The 25,329-nt window shown below is 43.9% G+C and overlaps 2 protein-coding genes across 3 annotated transcripts in view; one reads left to right on the top strand and one right to left on the bottom strand.

The window, feature by feature from the left end:
* Positions 1-3,124: 3,124 nt before the first annotated feature.
* Positions 3,125-16,316, top strand: LOC141049798 (RING finger protein 122-like). The gene is made up of 5 exons (XM_073546569.1): positions 3,125-3,261; positions 5,134-5,176; positions 9,753-9,794; positions 10,771-10,853; positions 15,888-16,316. Exons 1-5 carry the CDS (start codon positions 3,152-3,154, stop codon positions 15,982-15,984), a joined length of 375 nt encoding a protein of 124 aa, XP_073402670.1. The 5' UTR covers positions 3,125-3,151; the 3' UTR covers positions 15,985-16,316.
* A 2,805-nt stretch (positions 16,317-19,121) lies between these two features.
* Positions 19,122-25,329, bottom strand: part of PDCD11 (programmed cell death 11) — an 84,141-nt gene continuing 77,933 nt past the window's right edge. For both annotated transcript variants that reach the window (XM_073546565.1, XM_073546566.1), the window contains 2 exons: positions 21,728-21,893; positions 19,122-19,581 (listed from right to left, as the gene is read on the bottom strand). In XM_073546565.1, coding sequence (XP_073402666.1) covers positions 19,410-19,581; positions 21,728-21,893 — 338 coding nt within the window. In that variant the 3' untranslated portion in view covers positions 19,122-19,409. The remainder of the gene's footprint in view (positions 19,582-21,727; positions 21,894-25,329) is intronic.

Raw genomic sequence — 25,329 nt, 5'->3', positions numbered from 1 at the left:
TATGTTGCAATAGTCGAGGCGGAAGATGATGAGGGCATTCACAAGCATTTTAGTAAATTGAGGGTTGAGGAAGGAACGGATTCTGGAAATATTTTTGAGCTGGAGGCGACAGTAGGTGGAGAGAGCTTGGATGTGCGGTTTGAAGGACAGGGCAGAGTCAAGGGTTACTCCGAGGCAGCGGACCTCCGGTACGGGAGAAAGCGTGATGTTGTCAATTGTTATAGAAAGGTGGGGTAAGGAAGATCTGTGAGATGGGGGAAAGATGATCAGTTCAGATTTGTCCACATTGAGTTTTAGGAAGCGAGAGGAGAAGAAGGAGGATATTGCTGATAGACACTCTGGGATTCTGGAGAGCAGAGAGGTGATGTTTGGACCAGAGAGGTAGATCTGAGTATCATCGGCATAAAGGTGGTACTAGAATCCGTGGGACTTTATGAGTTGCCCCAGACCAAGTGTGTAGATTGAGAAGAGTAGGGGTCCTAGAACAGAGCCTTGGGGGACTCCAACAGAGAGAGGGTGGGATGAGGAGTTAGTGTGGGAGTGGGAGACGCTGAATGTGCGGTTGGAAAGGTATGAGGAGATCCAGGATAGGGTGAGGTCTGTGATGCCAAAGGAGGAGAGGATCTGTAGTAGGAGGCAGTGGTCAACTGTGTCGAAAGCAGAGGACAGGTCTAGAAGCAGGAGTATAGAGTATTGTCCGTTAGCTTTGGCTGTATGTAGGTCGTTGGTAATTTTGGTCAGGGCTGTCTCAGTGGAATGATGGGGGCGGAAGCCAGATTGTAGATTGTCAAAGAGCAAGTTAGATGAGAGGTGGGAGGAAAGTTCAGTGTGGACATGCTGCTCCAGGAGTTTAGAAGCGAATGGGAGCAGCGATATTGGGCGATAGCTGGACGTGGCTGTTGGATCGAGGGTTGGCTTTTTAAGGATAGGTGTGATTGTGGCATGTTTGAAAGCAGAAGGAAAGGTACCAGAAGTTAGTGATAAGTTGAAGAGGTGGGTTAGGGACGGGATAAGTGTGGTGGTGAGGTTGGGGAGGAGGTGGGATGGGATGGGGTCAAGTGCACAGGTTGTGAGGTGCGATTTGGAGAAGAGGCGATTAAGCTCCTCTTCAGTGATGTTGGAGAGAGAGGTTATGGGGTTTGGGCATTGGTCTGGTATACAAAGGGGTTGAGGTGGTTGGGCAATAAAGACTTGCCGTGTTTGGTCTATCTTGTTTTTAAAGTGTGCTGCCAAGTCCTCGGCAGAGATTAGGGAAGTTGGAGGTGGCAGTGGTGGGTGGAGGAGGGAGTTAAAAGTATTTAACAACTGTTTGGGGTTGTGGGATAAGGAAGATACAAGGGATGTAAAGAAGGCCTGTTTAGTAGAGGTGAGAGCTGATTTGAATGCAAGTGTTGCTTGTTTGAGTGCAGTGAAGTCGTCTTCCAAATGTGTTTTCTTCCAGCGTCGTTCTGTAATTCTGGATGCTTGCCGAAGCTTTTTAGTGGTGTTATTGTGCCAGGGTTGTCTGTTGGTTCATCGCACTCTGTTATACATGACAGGGGCGACTGAGTCGATGGCTGATGCAAGAGTGGCATTGTAGAAACTAGTGGCAGTGTCAGTGTCGTGGAGTGAAGCTATGGAGGACAGTGGTAGAATAGAGTCAGAGAGTGTGCGAGTGTCTAGATGTGCGAGGTTTCTGCGGGGGTGCGCATGCTGCTGGACATGGGTGACAGGTGAGGAGGACAGGGATGAGAAAGTGAGTAGATGGTGGTCAGATAGAGGGAGAGGGAAGGTGGTGAAGTTAGAAAGAGAGCAGAGGCGGGTGAAGACCAGGTCTAATGTATGTCCATCTGTGTGGGAAGCTGAGGAGGACCACTGAGTAAGTCCAAAGGATGAAGTAAGGGGCAGAAGTTTAGAGGCTGCCGACTGGTGGGTGTCAGTGGGTATGTTGAAGTCACCCATGATGATGGTTGGAATGTCAGCAGAGAGAAAGTGAAGGAGCCAGGTAGAGAATTGGTCAATAAAGGAAGTGGTCGGGCCTGGAGGTCGGTATATGACGGCCACTTGGAGGTTGAAGGGAGAATAGATGCGGATGGAGTGGACTTCAAAAGAGGGGAGGACAAGGGAGGGAAGAGGTGGGATGGGCTGAAGGTGCAGTTGAAAGAAAGGAGAAGGCCCACTCCTCCGCCATGTCCGTTGCCAGGGCGAGGAGTGTGGGTAAAGTGGAGGCCGCCGTAACATAGCGCAGCAGCGGAGGCGGTGTCGGAGGGTGTCAGCCATGTTTCGGTGAGGCCAAGGAAAGAAAAGTTACGAGAGGTAAAGAGGTCATGAATCACATGGAGTTTATTCCAGATGGAGCGGGCATTCCAGAGTGATCCAGAGAGTGGGAGAAGGATGGTGGTTGTCAGGAGCCCGGATTTGAGGTGGGAAAGATTTCTGGTGTTTGTGTTGGTTTGGGAACGATAGAAGGGGGTAGTAATGGGAGGTATGAGCTGTGGGGGTCCAGGGTTGGGAGATATGTCACCAGCAGTGAGGAGAAGCAGAGAGAGGGAGAGCATGTGGGAGGAGGGTGGGTGGCTTGTTTTGTATTTTATTAGGAGAGCTCTGAGGTTGAGGAGCAGGTCAGCTGAGGAGGTCAGATGGGGAGGCAAGAGGGAAGGAGAGATTACTATTTGGTTAGAGGGTGCTGGGGTTTGTGGATAGCGAAGGAGAGTAAGGATTAAAGGAGCCAAAACAGTTACAGCGCATGTCATCATGGTAAGAGTAATTTTGAAGGCAAAAGAAATTTAGTACATTTAAATGCAGCGTTTAGTCGTACCTTCTGGTCACTTCAGGCTCATTTCAGGCATTATTTCAGATATTATCCTTAGACGACATCCTTGGAAAGACAGACCGAGGTCACTTGACAAGTGACGTGATGCTAATTATTAGAATAGTTGTGCATGAAAACAATGTCCGGGGACTCATATTGGACTTTTTTTCTATGGGGAAGCCTATGGAAAACATAGCCAAAACTTGGAGATGTGGTGTTTTGGTGGGAAAAAAACTGCGGTGTGTGAAAGCACTCCCAATCTTGTCGAGTGGAGTCTGATGCGCTACCGAGGACATTTTGGATTTATAATTTCTACTCTAATACTGACTATCCACAGATCACCCAACGCAGAGGACTAATATGACAAAGGAAAATGTTCAGGGAACACCTCAGAATTTCTTCATTTTCGTTTTTGGAGCTGGGATTTTGCTACTTATATTCTGCCTTGTCTTTTGCTGCTATGTTTTCAGGTAAGGATTTGGTTGATTATATGTCTATTTTATAGGGTTATTACCAGCTTTTACATTTATGGCATATCACAAGATGTTCGATAGCTGCAGATCCCACAGCGAAGCTTCCATATTAATTAATTGGGAGCACTGTGCATGTCCGACGACCACACTTCCTATGATAGTGGCATGTAGCACAGCAATATTCTTGAAAAATATGTAGGTCACTGGTGGAGTCTATCATTCCTTGTGGATATGCTATTAATGCACAAAATGGGCCAACCCCTTTGAGATAGCGTTATATGGCAATAAATTGTCCTAAATCCTCAATGGCATTAGTAGCGGATGCAGCTGACCTCTGTGAATATAATATTGAGCACTGTGCATGCACAGTATATGATTTGTCTACCTGTGGGCCAGTAAGGCGGCCTGGGTAGTAGTTGTGGCACCCCACAGATGAAAAATAATGTCTTTCACGCTGCATGTGCAGCTTGCGCAGCAGTACACTCACGCTCACTGTCAGAGTCCCCTGGGCTGCTGTCATTCCGATTCCGCATCCATGAGCTCCACAAACCACTTTAGAGACCATGTCCTTTTCCAACAGTTTAACTTTACTGAGCAGAGGGTATCCAGCACACACGCAGCACAATCTACACAGAGTGACATTGCCTCAGGTTTCCCTGTTTCTCCCTCTGGCAATCCCTGCCTTGGTTCTGGACAATCTCTGTCCCACTCCTGGACAATCCCCGTCCCATCCGTGCTCCAGGACCACCAGCTTCCTACCATTCCCTGGTCCGGCTTCAATGGTAAAATGTGCAAGGTTCACAATCTTGGCTTCAACTACCCCGGTCGTAGACCCCGGATCCTCTTCGGGTTGGTCTCTATCCTAGAATGCTGTAGGTAAGCCCTGAATGGCAGTGGCCACATCTTATAACAGCTAAAACAGGTGACAGGTTCCCTTTAAAGTCCAGGACAAGACCATAAATTGCAATGACATATACAGAGCTTTAAATCTTAAAAGAAAGCTCAGTTGGGCACCTTCATTTTAGGCCGGTCTAACATGCCCTAGATTTACAGTCTGTTTATGAACAATGATTTCTGGACTAGCCGCAGGTGTCCTCACCCAAAGTTGGCGGCAGAGCTGTGGAGTCGGTAAGCCAAACCTCCGACTCCAACTCCTCAATTTCCATGACTCCAACTCCGACTCCACGACTCCGACTCCCTCATACCAGGGCTATGGAGTCTGCAAGCCAAACATCCGACTCAGACTCCAACTCCTCAACTCCTCCAACTCCTCAATTTCCATGACACCAACTCCGACTCCACTACTCCGACTCCGAAGCCCTGATTGGTGGCCTCTTAGGTATTCATCAGGCTGTTGAGTTTAGGTCAAGAGACCTGCGGCTGGTCCGTATTCAGACTGTAAGGCTGTGTGCCCACGATGAGTTTTCGGTGAGTTTTTGATGCTGCTTACTTCCCTCTGTCAAAAAAGCAGCGTCTTACAGTTCCTGCAAAGTCAATGGGATTTATAGAAATCTCCTGCCCACTGTTTTTATTTTATTTTATTTTTTTTAATCGGAGTAAACTGACCTGCAGTTCGTGCTTCAAATCTGCAACGTCAATTTTTCTAGCGGGTGCGCTGCTTTCGATGTAGATTTTTCCCATAGTCCTACTTTAGGTGCAGAGAATCCACAGGTAAACAACGCACATGCATTTTTTTAAAAAACACAATAAATATGCATGTACGAAAACTCAATACAAAACTTGCAAGTAACTGAATTCACACAATAAGTGCAGAAAATCTGTATCATCAAAAACTCATCATGACAGCCTGGCCTGAACGCTGGATGTGTGAAAACCTGCCTTAATGATGGATCATTTTCTTTATTTTAGACTCAAGCAGCAGGATCAGTACAGGAGACGTGGCTATAAGAAGGTGTGTTCCTCTATGGTGACTTCCCCACCAGTGTGTCGATAAGTCTATACATGGATTCATTTTTCCAATAGATTAATATATAAAAATGTGGTTTTATTTTAAAGCTTATTACCTGAAATATTAGGTCATATTGTGCTTTAAAGAGGACTTGTCAGCAGGTCCAGCTTGGCCAGTCTCAGACCAGCCTATACATACCTATGTAGGAAGTCTCTCCCTCCCCCGAGGGGCAATCCCATCTGTGTCTTCCTTGTTTTATCATAGAAAGGGTGAGAAGGTGCCATAGAGTAAATAAGAGCAAGTAATCAATTACAGTGAGCGCAGATCTTGGAGGGAAAAAAAACCCAGCAATATTGATACAGACACTACACTGAAAATTGTATAATGTTTTCCTTTCATATAAAAAAAAATATATATTATTTGTTAAATTCAGAATATCCCTTTAAGGTTTTGGTAACGATCACGTTTCCTCTCCTATGTATCTGATCGTATGACTGAGAAATACTGGCTGTTCATGAGATCAGATGTTAATTTGCTCACGCTGCCATTAAATCCTATTTATAGGACCCAGCTGCTGGCTAATGCTACAGATCTGCTCCACCTGCACGGATGGGATCTCTATTGCTAAAATGTCAACTCTCCAGATCCATCTTACTGTACTTAAAGGGAACCTGTCATCCCAGGAACGTGTATGACCTATTCATATGGGCATACAGTTAATGGAAATGTTACACTAGTCCTATCTGTATGCCTCATATTAACGGTCTTGTTGTGGAGAAATGTTACACTGTGTCTTTATGCTAATGATTTCTTCCAGGCTCCCGGGTGTACGATGCCTGGAAGAAATCCCTGCTTCCTCTCCTCATTGTAATATTACACCCCTCCCATCATCATCAGTTATCGCCCCGGAATCCCGCGCCTGCACCCTGCCCTCAATCCACAATACATGCCTCATCCTCCCTTCTGTGGGCACTGCATTCAGGGATCTTCTGCGCCAGTGCCGGCGAGTCACTATGACATCCAGTGTGCACGCCGATAAGATGCTCTCCCCACTTCCTCCCTGGACAGTCACCGCAAGGTACCATGTGTATGTGGTGATGACTGTGCAGGGAGGAAGTGGGGAGAGCACCTTATCGGCGAGCATGCCAGAGGTCACTGGAGCAGAAGTCTCCGGCGTCTGCCCAAAAGATCCCTGAGTGCAGTGCTCACAAAGGGAGGATGAGGTATGTATTGTGGAGGAAGTGCAGGGCGCAGGCATGGGATTTCAGGGCCATAACTGGCGCTGAAGGAAGGGGGTAGTATTACAATGAGGACAAGAGGCAGGGATTTCTTCCAGACACCGCACGCCCTAAAGCCTGGAAGAAATCATTAACATAAAGAAAGAATATAACATTCTCAGCAACAAGACCATTAATGTGAGGCAGACAGGTAGGACTAGTGTAACATTTCTATTACCTGTATGCCCATAGTAATAGGTCATATACATCCCGGGGGTGACAGATTCCCTTTAAAGGATATATGATTTCAGCCATGTATGTTTGACTCTGAAGCACCGCAGTGTAGATACTGCAAACCTACTGTAAATTCTGTCTGTGATCAAGCCGCATAGGAGACTGGTTAGACAGGTGGGTAGGGATGAGTGGACCCTTGAACGTACGAGTTCTGGTACCCGACCGAACTTTAGTCCAAAATTTAGTTCAGGTACCAGAACTGTACACAATCTTCAACCAGAAACCGAACCTCATTGAAAATAATGGCGACACAAATTTGGAGCTGGAAAAAAATCTCTCTTTCTTCTCTCTTAACTACTTCTTCTGCTCCCGCCGTCTATACTAACTTCTCTAAATCTGACATTTCCCTCTCCATGGATGGCACCAAAATAACATCCCAGCAGCAGGCGCGCTGTCTGGGTGTTATGTTTGACACCAATCTCTCCTTCGCCTCCCATATACAATCTCTTGCCCGCTCTTGCCACTTACACCTAAAGAACATCTCTAGAATCCGCCCTTTTCTCACCATGGAAACAACAAAAACCCTCACTGTCGCCCTGTTCCACTCCCACCTGGTCTACTGTAATGCTCTATTAATTGGCCTCCCTCTCACTCAACTTTCCCCTCTCCAGTCCATCCTTAATGCAGCAGCCAGGGTCGTCCACCTGGCTAATCGGTACTTGGACACATCCGCTCTTCGCCAGTCATTACACTGGCTGCCCATTCACTACAGGATCCAATTCAAAGTACTTGTTCTCACCCACAAAGCTCTCCACAGTGCATACCCCACAGCGCGCACCTTACATCTCCTCCCTCATTTTTATCTATCAGCCTAGCCGACCGCTGCGCTCTGCAAACGACTTTCAACTAGCCTCTGCACTAATCCGTACCTCCCACTCCCGTCTCCAATACTTCTCCCGCGTTGCATCAGTCCTCTGGAATGCTCTACCCCAAGAAATTAGGACCAGACACAACTTGCACAGTTTTAGGCGCTCCCTCAAAACACATTTGTTCAGAGCAGCCTATCACATTCCCTAATCAATGTCATTCTACGTGTAAGTGTGCGTGTGTAGCCCATTCACTATCTCCATCCATCCCTCACTCCCTCAAGATGGCTTGAACATCATTGTAAATACAAACCTGTACCTTGTATCTCCCTCACCTCATTGTAGATTGTAAGCTATCACGAGCAGGGTTGTTTTATTTAGTTTTATTTTGCTTTAGTCATTATATTATTGTTAACGTTGTTACTTATGACTTGTGTTTGAAACTGTTTAACTGTAAAGCGCTGCGGAATAAGTTGGCGCTATATAAATAAAGATTATTATTATTAATAAGATCGCACAGCCAGTATCTGATTGTCATAAATTGGGCAGCATTTATCATCTGTCAGGTTTGCTTTTAAATAGATATTCCCATCTCCAAGAACCTATCCTAATATATAGTAGTTGTAATAATAATAATTTTAGCAAATACCTCCAATTAGAACTGTAGTATAGTTCTTCTGATTACCTATGTTGCTTACCTGATGTGGAAGGGATTGCATTAGTTTAGGTATACATGATTTCGACCACTAATGTGACAGTTACTGCAGGTAGTTAGTTGCTAGTGGATGTAACCACATCAGGTAAGTGACTAGTGACATAGGTTATCAGGAGAACTATACTACATTTCTAATTGGAGGTATTTGCTATTATTATTATTATTATTATTATATCTATTACATATTGAGATAGGATCTTAGAGATGGGAATACCCCTTTAAATCAATGGTTTCATATTACAATACACACTTGATACGGCGATCAGTAATCAATGACAGCACAGCATTACATTGTACCAATGATATTACAAAGCGCTGTGTAAAGAATTTTCATCAGAGAAACTACTAAAGAAATGTTTACTTGCAATACAAATTGTAAATTAAAAAACAGTGCTTGGTTGCCATCAGTGTGCCATTCTGCCATCCGCATGATTCACTTATAAGGCTATGTGCACACGCTGCGGATTGGTCTGCGGATTTGTATCTGTGGAACCGCAGGTAAAACCACAGGTAAAATGACCTGCGGTTTTACCTGCGGCTTGGCCTGCGGTTTTCCCCTGCAGTTTATCACCTCTACAATGGAGGAGATGGTAAACCGCAGCAGAATCCGCAGAAAAGAAGTGACATGTCAATTATTTCTGCGGATTCAAAACCGCAGCAGCATGTGCACAGCAGATTGTAAATGTCATAGACTTACATGCTTCTGTACACTGTCTGCAGAACTGCTGCAGATCCGCAGCAAAAACCGCAGCGTGTGCACATAGCCTCACTGTCTAATGGGTCAGTGAAGAATATATTTTTTTTTCTTTTCTTTTTTTTTATACTTGTGAAAAACAGGTGAAAAAAATGATACACTGCCTAAAAGTGGATAAAAATTAAATAAAAATCACAAACCAAAATTGATCTGTTTTTTTCCTTGCACGCTAAAATAATGGACATCTAAAAGAGATTACAAGATCATATGAGAATATAAAAAAAAAAAAAATCACCCAAATGCTTGTTTTTCTTACTATGTGAATAAGCTGTTAAGATCTATGGGCCGGACATAGATCTCCCCGAGAATCTGACTCCAGAGCTTATTTTACATGAAAGGAGAGTTACCAGTGTGAGACATGTAATGACTGACAGTCTGCTCTCCTGATCTACATGTCTCACACTGGCAACTCTCCTGTAATGTAAAATAAGCCCTGGAGGCAGATTCTTAGGAGATCTATGTCCGACCCAGAAAAATTTTCACTGGAAAAAGACATCGGATCGTAGATATCAAGGTATCATTTTATTTAACTTCCTATGACCTACATGCATAAATGCCTTAAGGGGGTTGCTCCTACTAATACCCTCTAAGTTACTTTTCTCCAAAATTGAGCTCACCTAGGTTACTGCACAATGCTGATGCCAGGTACCAGGATGGGGGTCCAGAAGCCTAAACTACGACCCTTACATCTCTGTGAATATTCTTTTGTTTGTCATGAATTCAGCAACTTAATAATGTTTTTTTAAATAATTTGTTAGAGTTGATAACAGGTGGCTCCATATTTGTTTTCTAGGTGGTGTTAAAGAACAAATCCAAGAAAACCAGCCTGATCGGAGTAAGCCTCATATTATTATTTCCTTTTGAAAAATTATTCCTACACTATTCACATGAGTTAGGCTATAATTTTAGGCTCACATCTAACGACAAAAATCTAAGGGCTTGCCTTAATGAGTCAGGTGACTGCGCCCCAGCGAGCGTTTCATTGAGACCAACCTGTGTCCTAAGAGCATGTTCACACTGAGTATTTTTCCTGAGTTTTTGGAGCAGAAAAAGAGCATAAACTGCACGTTTTGAAGAGGATCTTGGAGAGTTTCTGCATCATAAATTCCTTAAACATATCAGTGTGAACATACGTTAATGCCTCAGTCTCACATTTCTGGGATAGAACATGTACCCCCATTATAATGTATGGGCTTGTTCACATACACATTTTTTTTTTCTTTGAGGACTGATTAAAAAAAAAAAAAAAAAGAGAGAGAGCCGTGTCCAATTTTGATCCAATTTGCTAATTAAAATATCTTAATTGATCATATAATGAGTCCCTGGGAAAAAAAAGGAAAAAAAAAAGCCATCCATTTGCATCCTAGAGCTTGGGAGTGTATTTTTTTTTTTCTTTACATACAAGAAAAAACTGATGCCTCAAAGATAGTAAATCTACGACAGACAGAGCAAAAATGAATAAAAATCAATTGAAAATAAAATAAAATCCCTGTTAACCATGGCCCTGTATGGCTAACCGTATGGTGGTACTTTGATTGTATCACCCTACAAACCGCTTTGCGCTGGGCATGAGGCCTTACTAAGATTCCAAAATTGAAAAATGGCAAAACAAATTAAAAAAAATTACTAGCATATGAAAAACAATAGATATTTGTAAATCAAAGTTTCTGTGTAGCACAATGATGGGCAATGATTCCTATCTTGACGCAGAATATACATTATAGATGGTTTTTTTCTATTTGTATTGTAAAACTGCGTTTGGGAGGGTTTCCATAAATCTAATAGTTGGTGTGTAACTTCTATATCTCCAGCAAATGTGTGCGGTGTGTCTGGACGAGTTTAAACTGGAGGAAGAAGTTGGCGTGTGTCCGTGTACTCACGCGTTCCACACAAAGTAAGTGCCAGCTGACGAGGGAGACGAAGAGTCATTGACAGGGTCACGCGATCATCAGCTCAGAACTATACCAACTGCTGACAAGTTAGATATTCAGATTCCGGGGGTAGATATGATAAATGTTACTCCACGGACGTCCAGAATGGGGGGCTTACAATCATTAAAGTCCATGCAATAGACAATAAGGTTGGCACTACTCCCAGAAACAGGATGACCACGTTGGGATAGTGGTGGGATTCACACGTGTAATGCAGGATATCTGACTTAGGGCTCATACTCACGTGCGAGTCTCTCGCATGAAAACCTGACACTGCCACCGGCACTCAGACCGGAACGTGCGGCCGCATAGAAATACATGTAACCGCACGCTCCAGTCCGAGTGCCGGCGGCAGTGCCGGGTTTTCATGCGAGAGACTCGCGTGAGAATCGTGCGAGTCTCTCGTGAGTATGAACCCATAGTGTGATAAAACTGTTGTTTATTTTCTTTGCATAGTAGAAAGGTATACAAAAAGTATGACTGACCTGATGAATATGTATGATGGGTATATGGGCATGGGACTATGGGATGGAGGATATGTATGATGGGTATATGGGCATGGGACTATGGGATGGAGGATGTGTGATGGGTATATGGGCACTGGACTATGGGATGGCGAATATGTATGATGGGTATATGGGCACGGGACTATGGGATGGCGGATATGTATGATGGGCACGGGACTATGGGATGGACGATATGTATGATGGGTATATGGGCACGGGACTATGAGATGAAGGATGTGTGATGGGTATATGGGCACTCGACTATGGGATGGAGGATATGTATGACGGGTATATGGGCACGGGACTTTGGGATGGCGGATATGTATGATGGGCACGGGACTATGGGATGGACGATATGTATGATGGGTATATGGGCACGGGACTATGAGATGAAGGATGTGTGATGGGTATATGGGCACTCGACTATGGGATGGCGAATATGTATGATGGGTATATGGGCATGGGACTATGGGATGGAGAATATGTATGATGGGTATATGGGCAAGGGACTATGGCATGGAGGATGTGTGATGGGTATATGGGCACTCAACTATGGGATGGAGGATATGTATGATGGGTATATGGGCACGGGCCTATGGGATGGCGGATACGTATGATGGGTATATGGGCACAGGACTATGGGATGGAGGATAATTATAATTTGCTATAACTAACCACAGCTAGTTACTATACCCGGGCAGCGCCGGGCTCTTCAGCTAGTTATATATATATATATATATATATATATATATATATATATATATATATATATATATATATTTATAAACCATACAAAGGGGCAAAGCAAATAAGCATCGTCTATATCACACCATGTGTTGAGCGCCAATCTGCTTTTTGATGTCTTACAATTGGAGATAAGCGAATACATTTTAGTGTAATTTTTCAAAAATCTGCATTCGCCAAAATTTGGATTTTTGTAAAAAAAAAAAAAAAAAGCCATCAAAAGTGAAAAAAAAAAAATCTTTTTATATACCTCACCGTTCACCTTTCCAGCCCTTCAGCGTCACCCGTCTGGTCTTCGACACCTCTTAAGATCGCTGCCGTTGGGACTGAAATCTACGAGATGATTTTAGGTCACGGTGTTATGAAGTCATGGCGTGCTCTGTGACGTTGTGTGTGTATGTGTAAAACTTTCCCACACCTCATCAAAGTTGGAAGTTCCGGCCCAGCATAAGCAGCTCAGGGATGTCAGCACAAGCGGCGGTGGTCTGGAGATGTAACGAGGGCCGGATGGGTGACACAGAGGGGCCAGAGACATGAGTGGTGAGGTACAGGGTTTGGATAAAATAATGGAAACACCTGGAAACATCAACAAAAGTTAGTTTAATATGGTGCAGGTCCACCTTTTGCGGTGATTACAGCCTCAATTCTCCGAGGTATGGATTCATACAAGGTGTGAATTGTTTCCAAAGGAATTGTAGCCCATTCTTCAGTTAAAACACCCTCCAGTTCTTTGAGCGACGATGGCGGCGGAAATCGACGTCTAACTTGAATCTCTAAAATCGGCCAGAAATGCTCAATAATGTTGAGGTCTGAGGATTGTGGGGGCCAGATGAGATGCTCAACTTCATTAGAATGTTCCTCGTCCCATGCTTTAACGATTCTAGCTGTATGAATTGGTGCATTATCATCCTGAAAGATGGCGTTCCCCTCCGGGAACAATGCTTGAACCATAGGATGCACTTGGTCGCCCAAAATGCCTAAATAATCTCGGCTGTTAATTCTTCCATGAAGGGATATCATTGGCCCAGCGGATCTCCACGAAATAGCACCCCATATCATCACAGAACCTCCGCCATGTTTTACTGTTAGGAGATGGCAGTCTGGATGGAATGCTTCTTTCGGCTGTCTCCAAACGTACACTCGGCCGGAGGTCGGAAAGAGGGTAAACGATGATTCGTCTGAGAATATCACATTTCCACTGCTCGAGGGACCACGTCTGGAGGTTTCTACACTACTCTAAATGCTTGGAAACATTTGTCATTGAGAGCAGGGGTTTTCGAATTGCAGCTCTTCCGTGAAATCCAGATTTGTGCAGCTCCTGACGAACAGTTTTCGTGGAAACTGGGTTCTGTAGGTGTTCATTGAGCTCAGCAGTGATTTTCGGAGCCGTGGTCTTGTGATCCTCTCTCACAATTCGCTTTAGAGTCCGACGGTCTCTCTCAGTCAATTTTAACTTTCGGCCGGACCTGTGCTTTGCTGCGGATGTTTTTCCTTCTCTTTCAAACACAGTCATTACTTTGAGACAGCACCTCTTGACACGCCAAGCATTCGGGCACTTTCTGTTACACTAGCACCTGCCATACGAGCACCAACAATATGGCCTCTTTGAAAATCCGAGAGGTTTGCCATTGGTATCAGGTTTTCATCAATGTTCTTACAATTCTGCAAAACAGTTAATTTACATACACATATCACATAACACAAATAATCAACTACAAAACAATTGCCATATGTCACGGTTTTCATGTTTATAACGTGTTCGAAGATTATGATGCCAAAATGTTAGGTGTTTCCATTATTTTGTCCAACCCCTGTAAGTATAATTTTTATTTTTATAACATCTTACAATTATTATTATGCTTGGGGTCAAGAGAGATCCCAAAGTCTTATAAAGGACATTAAATATGTAGAGAATACCTTCTCCACAAATCAAATTTCCTGGGAAAATCATGGTGAACGTGTGAAATTCGAATTGTGCCTGATCCACTTATCTCTGGTATGCAAGATTGAAATCCTTGTAACTAATTCTGGGTCCTACCTGCTCTTTACACTTGTAGTTTTATAGCCCAGAAGAAGCATGTCTGATAAATATTAGGTCTAGTCTCCCATCAGAGAGGTCACCTTGTTATGGATGGTGGGCTCACAGGAATTGACCAATTTATATGCTATGTACCTGCGTTTGAGCAATACCTTCTATAGAGCAATAATGCAGTTTAAATTTCGGCCATGATTCACCAAAGTCTTTTTGCTAGAATTCTGCCATAAGTCACAAAATTTTCGCACAACTGAATGTTAGGCAAAAATTTGCGGCTTTTGGCATTTTCATACCAGTGTCGCCCAATTGCAACAAAATGGGCAAAGCAGAAGCAGGATGAGGGAGGAGCAGGGAGGGGAGGGGGTGTGACACCACAGCTTGTCTAATTGTTGTGGCATACTTTATAATAGAAATCTTACTCCAGTTTCCGACCGGAGTAAAAAAATTTTTTGTGAGGCATATGCCACTTAATGAATCAGATGCCTCTGACACCAGCACACTTTCATCATGACCGTCTCGACGGGCTTTAATGTTTGCATATATCTTAGTATAATACACTATAGGAACAGAAAAGTGCAAATAGTGTCTTATCCGATGATACTTTTAAAGTTATAAGAGATCCACTCACCTGCTGTAGGAAAGTTCAAGCATATGAGATTAGTAGTCAGCTGCTGCACGTCCAATGGTCAAATAAGTGACCGCCGATGTATCAAATCCTGTGGAACTTATTTTTGGACTTCCATGCGCTGCTTGACATAATACACAATTCCAGTTATAATTGAAGATTAATAATTTATTTCCAACGCGTTTCGAAGAACTACTTCTTCCTCAGGGGTTGACAGACATGAAAAAAATAGCGTTTCGAGACTAAATACACTCCATATTTGAAAATTGGCATCAATCTTTGCTGTCTCCCACTGCTTCATATTTCATGAAATCCAACTTCGATTAGTGAGACAGTAGAGAGCTTGACTTCAGCAAACTTCAGTCTCCATTAATACTGGCCAGAGCTATTATCAATAAATTGGACAGGCTTTTGGTTTTTATTCTAATTATGGTAGATTTGAGAATAGTTTTATATTTTTGTCTTTTGTTATGTCATGAAGTTTTTTTAGGTGATCGGTACTAACCCATCATGTCAAGTCTTAAGGAGGAATAAACCAAGAGCTGAGTAGCTTTTTTACTTGATCATGGTCCCATGCTTTACCTACCTGACCGCTTCCCACCATTTTGTACCCGGTGATGAGAGGGTCTAGGGAATAAACAGATATGTGTATAGCCTGTATGTGGGCATGGGTTGGAGCCATGTAGAGGCTTTGCAAAATTGAATAAATTAAAGGAAAGCTAAGAAAGCAGTCACATTGGTAAATCAGGGGACCACCACCATTTTGCTTCCTTTGAGAGCAGAGACTACTGTTGCCCATTGTTTTCCTTTCACGTCCATGGGCAGTGAGGACCTCTTAGTAGCACTGCCGAAATGAATGGGCACAGTAATATTACTGGCACATGCCACTAAACCTGATGAGAGTTCATAAATTTTACTATGAAGTAGACCTCCCCTTCAAAGCCCTCAACATTGCGCATGAACAATTTTCTTGACAAACAATGGATAATTTTAACCTTTTTTTTCCATTAGAATTTAGTCATATCAAAACAGAGACAAAACTATAGGTCTGTCAACGTATGCCTGACTTTCTTCTCGCTCTCTCTAGGTGCCTGATGAAATGGCTAGAAGTGCGGAACTCCTGCCCGATGTGTAATAAAACCATTTCGGTGGCATTGCCCAGACCTTCCTTAGAGCACATGTGAAGATGTCTTCAAGTCTATATTTAGCCTCCAGCAATGCGTGAGAAAACTTGGAAATGTGCAAAGTATCATACACTTGTCATGGAGGCTCAACTTTCACCACTTGTATAAGTATTCGGTGGGATGATTTGGCCTGAGGTCATGTGAGGGAAACGAGGAGGGATCAATCATCAAGGATCATCAGTCAGCGAGTGGTAACCCATCACCAGAAATAGATCAGATAAGTGATGTGCTGTAGTCAGCCAGGAGGAGAGTAGGACAGCGAGGGGATAAGGAAGTGCAGGCAATGGTGGAAATGTAAATCCGTGGTCTAGCTCTGTCCCAGATCATGCAGGTTTGCGTTATGGCGGCAAAAGCCATATCATTTTGCAAATATACTTAAGTATATTTAAAAAGGGTTTTCAAGGAATATGCACTTTTTTTGTGTGAGGTGGTCAAAAATGGCAGGAAATACTCCTTCATTGAAGAGATCTTGGGAGTTTTCTGAAGTAGTTTTAGAGAACATTCCCATCAGGAACCACGTCAAAGTAGAATCATGCACTTTTTTAAACTTCAGATTTTGAAAACCACCCGGTGAGAAAAAAAATGAACGTATAAATAGCAAATTGATTTTATAATGCTTTTATTTTCTTTTTTTTCCTTTAGTGAACCCCCTACGAAAAAAAAAACCTTTCATGGACATAGCCTAATGAGTTGTAATACCATACAAAGCCCCAGGACAAGTGTGGCGCTGTTTTTGGGGTGGCTTTTTTTTCTTCCAATCTTAAGAGCCCAATTACTGGTCCTAAATGATCTGGGAGTCAAGAAAAGTGGTGAACAGAGCTGGGTTTTCATTGTTTTTAATTAATAAAAATAACTTTGGAAATTATTCAGGCTTCGTTGCAGTCGTATGCCTATCCCTCCAATGCATGCTCACTTATCAAAAGTTATCTTAGCCAAAAGTATATATAATATAATTAAGGGCTTCTAAAACAGTGAGACGCCCCCTAGAGGCAGTTTTCATAGAAGTGATCGTATTTTACACAGACCTTGCTACAAATATTGCGGCAACATATTTGCCTCATTCCACACTTATTCTAAGATTATATAGGCGGCATGAGATAAAGATTCTTAATCTGAACATGGACTTCTACTACAGGTGATGAGACCCAGAAATTCTCTTGGGTTTTCTGGAGACGCCTTGATATAAACAATGAACAATAAATGGACCCTTTATTCCCCCCATAGTATATTAACATGTTAGGACAGTGAAACCTTGTCTTGATTTTCAGGTTACACTACAGATCAACCTCTGATTAAGGTTGTTGTCCAGGCTTATCACAAAAGTCTGCAGTCAATATGTCTTGTGTATCCTCGCGCAGCGCACAGTGGGGATTCTCAGATGCCGATTGCGATACCCAGGGGTCATGAGACAGCAAGTCTGTGAAATACATACTTGTAGTCATATTCCAACTAGATGTACGTGGCCTTTGCTCAGTTCACTGCACGTCTAGTCGGAATGTGGTCGGGAGTATGCTCATCGCATATTTGCGGTTACATGACCTCTCTGTCTCACCGCTGGCACGGAGAATAGACTGACTGCAGCCATTCGTGAAAGGCCTGGACAACCCCTATAATCAACTCAAGTTCTAAAAGTAAAGAAAATCAAATGTATTCTCACCTCCCACAGTGCTGTCATTCCAGCACTACTATTCCCAGGGGGTAGGTGTGTGACAATTCATCAATATTCAATTAGAGCAGACATGCGCTCCGACAAAATAGTGTAAGGTAGTCGCCAGCCAGTGGCCATAACAATGTCACAGTTGTAGATTGTGAGCCCTCGCGGGCAGAGTCCTCTCTCCTCCTGTACTAGTAGTGACCTGTGTTGTTTAAGATTACTGTATTTGTTTTTTATTATGTACACCCCTCCTCACATGTAAAGCGCTATGGAATAAATGGCGCTATAATAATAAATAATGACTGGGAACAGCAGCGTTGGACTGGCTGCACTGTGACAGAATAGTATGTTATTTTTATTCTCTATGGGGACCTGAATTGATTCAAGGGGAATCCGGGACTTAGTGCAGGTAATTACAACTTACCTGCCTGTTGTGCACAGCGCCGTTCTTCTGCGCAGGGCTGTGGAGTCGGAGTTGTGGAGTCGGAGGTTTGCCTTACCAAATCCACAGCCCTGCTTCTGCGGCACAGAGCGGTCACTGAAGCCTCTGCTGACGTCTACAGAACGGAGGCTTTTTTTCCCACTCTGCTCCGTTGAGAGGGCGGGACTTCTAGCATCATTCTGATTGACATTGCGATCCTCGCTGCCTAACTAGGGGAGCTGTCAATCAAAATGACATCAAAATTCATGCCTTATCGTGTCAGCAGAGGCAGCTGAATCCCCGGCAGGAGCGGTCTGTGACGGGTAGGAACGGCACCGGGCACAACAGGTGGGTACGTTGCAATCACCTGCCTGTTAGTGTTTAGGCATATTTTTTGTTTTTCCATAAAGTCCCGAATATTCCTTTTAAGCCTGGGTTGTCCAGTAATGGAGAGTCCTATTAAATAAGATCATGATGTAGGCTGCATGCTAAAAGTTATAATATCACAATAATTGTATGTTCAGGGCCTGATGATCACTGGTCAGCTGTAGTAAATGTACCACCATAAGTTGTGAAACTGCCTCCATAGGTATGCTGAAAATAGGGATCCGTCCCTGCAAAATACCTAGTAAGAATAGGATCTTTGGTAACATCTTACCAATATACGTCCTTGTGTCAGCACATTACTGCATCAGCCATGACAGAAGGGGGCTGGCTTAGATAACAAAGTGAACCACTTAACCAGTTCCTCTCACATACATCAGCGATCTGAAGCAAATTCAGATGGCGAGAGACACGTCTTCCTTTCTGGGCTGGAACGCACCTAGAATTGCAGGGTTAATAGTGACACCCGGCTGAATTAAAAGTATTTTTGTAAGGCCGGGGTCAGACTGCACTCGGGACCGGAGTGCTCAGCTGTATAGAAATACATACAGCTGAATGCTCCGATCCGAGTGCCGGCGGCAGTGCCAGGTATTGACGTGTGAGACTTGTGTGAGTTTCTAGCAAATCTGATCCCGGCCTAAGGTAAACAATTTGCATTATAGAACAATGATTACTTACTTAATGGTTGGACAATCTCTTTACAGAGCAGCATTTATTTAATCACCTATGTACAAAATGCCTCTGTATTCAATAAAAATGCATTCTGAAAACAGACTTTAATGTTTGGTCTCCATCTTCTCCGTGCGAACTTCTGCATGTAATCAGCTTCCCAGAGGAAAGTAGTTACATAAGCGACCATGTGATATCCACAACCACAAGGACAAGTCACAGGGACGACCGGGATTTGGAGCGTTCCCACATCTGTACAGAGTCAGTAACACAAGTCCCACCGCAGAGGCGCAGGCTTCATGTCGTGGTCACAGACCCTTTGGATTCTACATAGTTCAGAGCCTTCTCCTTCACCGCCTGAACCGTCTTCGCATTGCCCTGCGTCTTCTCGTACTCCAGGTAGCGCTTGAAGAAAAACTTTATTTTCTTTGGTGCCAAACTCAGATGAATGACGCGCTCAAAAATCTCCCTGTCGAGAGAATGATAGGAATATTACTACATGGAAACCAATTATCAGACGCAATGAAGTGAAAGGGAACCCGAAACTGGTATCCAATCTGCGGGCAGGATGTCATGGAGCAGGTCAGACTGATAGACATTTTTGTGGAAGAGATTCAGCAAAACTTGCATTTTATTAACCAGAGTCCCCCATAAGATAAGATAATCCTTTAATCGTCCCACCATGGGGAAATTCAGAGCATTACAGCAGCAAGGCAGGAACAAGTACAGATACATAAAGGCATTACATTGACAGTAGGTAGGTACATATACGAAAAAAAAAAAAAAAAAAGATAGATCCAAAGTTGTGATAGTCCGGTTATATCAGTTCTCTGTTTGGGTCGTTCTCCGTTTTGGACAGTGCTGGTTATACAGCCTAACTGCAGCAGGAAGGAAGGACTTTCGATAGCGCTCCCTCTCACATTTAGGATGGAGTAGCCGGTCACTGACAGTACTGCACATCTTTGTCATGGTCTCATGCATGGGATGGGAATCATTCTGCACCATGTAGCTCACCTTGGCCAGTATCCTCCTGTCGCCTACTTCCTGAACTGGATCAAGGGGGCATCCCAGGACAGAGCTGGCCCTTCTAATCAGTTTGTCCAGCCTATTCCTGTCCCTGGTTGATATGCCACTACCCCAGCACGCCACACCAAAGAAAATGACTGATGCCACAACAGAGTTGAAGAAGGATGCAAGGAGTGCCCCTCTAACTCCGAAGGCTCTCAGCCTTCTGAGCAGATAAAGCCTACTGTGGCCCTTCCTGTACACTGCATCCAAGTGATGGGCCCAGTCAAGCTTATTATTGAGGACCACACCAAGGTACTTATAGGTGTCGACTATCTCAATGTCATTTCCCTGAATGTTCACCACTACTGGTGGATTTTTTCCCTTGCGAAAGTCCACCACCAATTCCTTGGTCTTCCCGGAATTAATCCTAAGGTGGTTCCTCTGACACCACTCCACAAAAGCTTATGTACGTATGAGTCCAGTGGGAGGTCCTACTAAGTGATTGACAGTCTTCCCTGTATGACTGTGTGTGCAGAGAGCTGTCAATCACTAGTAGGACCGCCCACTTGACTCCTTTACAGGGTACAACCCCTTTAAGCATTACATTATAACCTTTTGATTTTGTTCATTTCCTTAAGACTAACAATTAAAAGGAATTGTACTAGAAAAAGATGGCGGCTACACATCTGTGTGTAGTATTGCATCTCATCACCATTCATGTCAATGAAGCCAACTTGCAATACCAGATATGATCTATAGACAGGAGTGGCACTATATTTTTTTTATAATCCCTTTTAGGCACATCTAACTCAAGGTTAGTCACAAGCACCTCGCTGTGGCATGTGTAGTTGACGCCGTGCCTGGCGATGCACTGAAGGAGGGACGCCGACCTAGTAAGCTACCGCAACGGATGATTGTCTACCGTCCATACTTACAGAAACATGATAAAGGCAAACTCACTTGGGGTCCGATGAACCCCACGCAACTAATTCAAGGTTAAAATATAGTGAAATAGAAAGTGCTGTCAGAATCAGCTGTGACTTACCAGCTCAGTGCTCCTGATCCATTTCTTCCTGCCTCACCCTTAATTAACGGGGCAGTCTCAAGATTGAAAGTTATCCCGTTTGCATTGAGAACTTCCCTAATTGGGAGTCCAACTGCTGGAGCCCCCACCAATGTCGAGAAACGGCGCTCTGGTTCAATGGACGATCCTTTCTTTATTAATGGGAGCCAGTGAATGCTGCGTTACAGTTACTCCGGCGAATCCATAGAGGATGACTGGAGCAGCAGTGCCCACTATAGACCTTTGATTCACAGCCCCAATCCTTGGGACTGGTATAGGCTCCAGCGGTTGGATACCCAGTGATGCGTTTGGAAGTTATCTCCCCACCCAAGACAAACCTATTTAATGCAATGCAGAGTAAGCCAACCTTACCCCAATCCCGAAGGGCACAGTCAGTCACCTGTGGATCGACCCTGGCACATACCACAGCTATACTCCTTTACATCTGTGTGAGGCTACACTTCCCAGTATGACATACACACTGAGTGTTATAGTTTCACATTGAACATTTAGCAAGAGCAATCAATAAAGTAACCATGCTCACCGGATTTCCTTCTTGCTGCCATATTTCACCATCATGTCGATGTAGACAGACCAGATGTCCGTGCGTTTAGGGTAACTGCTCAATGTGCTCTCAAACAAGGCCTTAGCTCGTACGGTGTCTCCCATGCGGAACTCCAGCTGAGCAAACTTGGAGATCAGATCCACATCTGAGAAGGAGAAAAGAACGTTACACACTGGCCTAAAACCTACATCTGCAGCTTCAGCTACTTGGACGTCTGCAATAAATGAAACCTTTTTTTTAAAAAAAAAAAATATTAAAATTTGCGAGTCTTCAGTGGTTGATACCTTTTAGGGTATATGTGCACACGTTCAGTATTAAGCAGCGCTTTGGATGCCGCACATGTCCGCTCCGTCCAAAGCGCTGCCGGCTTTTGAATGCAGGTGATTCCGCATGTGTTCATTGAACCGTGCGGAATCACCGCGTCCTATACATTAGGGTGACATTTATCTTGTGGAGACTGAGCGTCTCCATGAGATAAATAGACACGCTGCGGTCTGGAAAGCTGCGCCGCATGTGCGTCTCTGCAGGGAAGCCATGCGTGCCGGTGCACGCATAGTGGAGATGGGATTTCTTGAAATCCAATCCACTATGCTGTAACATCTGGACGCTGCGGGTTGGATGATGTACGCAGCGCCCAACTTGCAGCGTTTACTGACCGTGGGCACATACCCTTAATGGACAACTGAAAAGATGGTAACACATTGCAAGCTTTCGTGACTACTCCGGTCTCTTCATCAGGCATAGACTAATACAAAATCTGAAGTCACATTTATACACAAGAGGACACCGGAATAATGCAATAACGTCACTTGACTCATCAATTGTATGTCAAATGTCACTGTCGCATCATCAGGGCGTGCCATCATGCACAGACCCGGGTCACGCAGAAATGCTGCCACCGCCGGCGTCCCAGCTAAAGCCCCCATTAGACCTACTACAGCATTTCCAAGAGCCGCACAGCGCGCACAACGCCGTTCACCAGGCAGGACTGGGTAAGTTCTTTTTCTCGTTCCGCCACCACTCTGCATACGTTTCCCTTCAAGGACAAGAAACCAACTGATGTGGGGGAGACATACTTTCCCCTTTGTTCTGTAGGTTTCCTGTCTTTGATGGACAGATCTCCTCTTTTGCGCTGCGGTCATGGGTGAAAGGAAAATCAGAGCTAGACAGACCATTCTCAAAAACTCTCACTTTTTTTTTTTGGGGGGGGGGGGGTGGATCGAGTTCTCATGTGCCAATATATTAGAAGCTTCACATATATTATATATAAATACATATATACACATAAGCCTGACTGGTAGGCATGAACTGTGCACATGCCTATAGCTAAAAATCAAGGAAACTTTTTCCGCGGGTTCTCTTCGTTCTTCTCATAACTATAAGGAGACACGGGTGTGTCTGTTCCCCAGTGGCCACAACTTCACAATGGAGTAGATGGGCAGCCGTCTGTTAGTTTGTGATGCCATCAGCTTTGTCCTCCTGCTGTACTGGCTAGGATGCATTAATATTTACACCGGAGTGAAGCTAAAGGTACAACCATTCAGTGCTGACAAACATAAATGACTGCAATCACCATCACACACCCAGGTGACATTGAACTTGGTGCTCACTATTCAGCAGGCGCATTTTCTTTGCCTGCAGGTATTTTTAGGCTGACTTCTGGTAGAAGTCTTCGCTATTATGTTGCTATTTACCGGGTTGTGCTGAACTAGAGAAAACAAAGAATGAGAAAATCAAATCTGCCACTTTACTTAATCTCCCTTATTCACTGTCCTGTCAGTCTCACCGCTCCTTGGCAGCTCATGACGTGTGAAGCTGAATGACCTCGCGTGCGTCACTCACACGGTGTACGAGGAGCACGATCCAGCACCTGCTATGGCCTGCATAGTGGGGAGCGGTCATATCATCGTATGCCTCCAAATAGACTTTAATAGGGTTAGACTCTTCCATCCCGTTCTCATTCATTACGATCGGTAACAATAAGGTCAGGGACAGACGGCCGTTTTTTTTTCCATCTAAGAAAGTTGGTCTGATTATGCTAATCACACTCAGAGTTTGATCAGAGTATGAGTGCTATCCATGAAAACCACAAATGGCACTCATCCGATTAATGGCACTCATCCGATTAAATCGGGAGTCTGCATGAGCCCTTACCAGCGAAAAAAGGCCTTCAGGGAGACCCAAACTGTTTCCAGAGACGGAGGAGTGCAGTACAAAGACGTATTCATGTGGATGGCAGTAGTGAAAGGAGAAGACTGTACCAACTACCATTGTATGAAAATATTTCTGGCCATGAACCAGACAGCAAGGGTCTCTCCTCAATATGGATCTCTTGTCCCTTGTGGAAGATTTTTTCCAACAAAGAAAATGTTGATCTGGCTTTCCATTACAGCTCGGAGACGTCTTTTCCAAGCTCTTCAACAGTTTAGTAATTATAGCTACATAACTTGACAGATTTCATGTTATTTTCTGTTTGGGGAGCCTTTTACGTGGTACTAATCTTTCCTCATAATATACAGTTGTGGCCAAAAGTATTGACACCCCTGCAATTCTGTCAGATAATACTCAGTTTCTTCCTGAAAATGATTGCAAACACAAATTATTTGGTAGTATTATCTTCATTTAATTTGTCTTAAATGAAAAAACACAAAAGACAATGAAGCAAAACAGTGATGATCATTTCACACAAAACTCCAAAAATGGGTCAGACAAAAGTATTGGCACCCTCAGCCTAATACTTGGTTGCACAACCTTTAGCCAAAATAACTGCGACCAACCACTTCTGTTAACCATCAATGAGTTTCTTACAATGCTCTGCTGGAATTTTAGACCATTCTTCTTTGGAAAACTGCTCCAGGTCCCTGATATTAGAAGGGTGCCTTCTCCAAACTGCCATTTTTAGATCTCTCCACAGGTGTTCTATGGGATTCAGGTCTGGACTCATTGCTGGCCACCTTAGAAGTCTCCAGAGATTTCTCTCAAACCATTTTCTAGTGCTTTTTGAAGTGTGTTTTGGGTCATTGTCCTGCTGGAAGACCCATGACCTCTGAGGGAGACCCAGCTTTCTCACACTGGGCCCTACATTATGCTGCAAAATTTGTTGGTAGTCTTCAGACTTCATATTGCCATGCACACGGTCAAGCAGTCCAGTGCCAGAGGCAGCAAAGCAACCCCAAAACATCAGGGAACCTCTGCCATGTTTGACTGTAGGGACCGTGTTCTTTTCTTTGAATGCCTCTTTTTTTCTCCTGTAAACTCTATGTTGATGCCTTAGCCCAAAAAGCTCTACTTTTGTCTCATCTGACCAGAGAACATTCTTCCTAAACGTTTTAGGCTTTTTCAGGTAAGTTTTGGCAAACTACAGCCTGGCTTTTTTATGTCTCGGGGTAAGAAGTGGGGTCTTCCTGGGTCTCCTACCATACAGTCCCTTTTCATTCAGACGCCGACGGATAGTACGGGTTGACACTGTTGTACCCTCGGACTGCAGGGCAGCTTGAACTTGTTTGGATGTTAGTCGAGGTTCTTTATCCAACATCCGCACAATCTTGCGTTGAAATCTCTTGTCAATTTTTCTTTTCCGT

Source organism: Dendrobates tinctorius, unplaced genomic scaffold, assembly GCF_039654945.1.
Source record: "Dendrobates tinctorius isolate UK_male_01 unplaced genomic scaffold, ASM3965494v1 ptg000149l, whole genome shotgun sequence".
In the NCBI taxonomy this organism is placed as follows: domain Eukaryota; kingdom Metazoa; phylum Chordata; class Amphibia; order Anura; family Dendrobatidae; genus Dendrobates; species Dendrobates tinctorius.
The sequence above is the reverse complement of the archived record's forward strand: the minus strand, read 5'-3'. Positions and strand labels throughout refer to the sequence as shown.

Bases quoted from the DNA above. Each gene is read 5' to 3' on its own strand.
- LOC141049798 (XM_073546569.1), top strand. From the start codon at position 3,152: ATGACAAAGGAAAATGTTCAGGGAACACCTCAGAATTTCTTCATTTTC. The intron at 3,262-5,133 runs GTAAGGATTTGG...TCTTTATTTTAG, and splicing joins TTTTGCTGCTATGTTTTCAG to ACTCAAGCAGCAGGATCAGT. The intron at 9,795-10,770 runs GTAAGCCTCATA...CTATATCTCCAG, and splicing joins AGAAAACCAGCCTGATCGGA to CAAATGTGTGCGGTGTGTCT.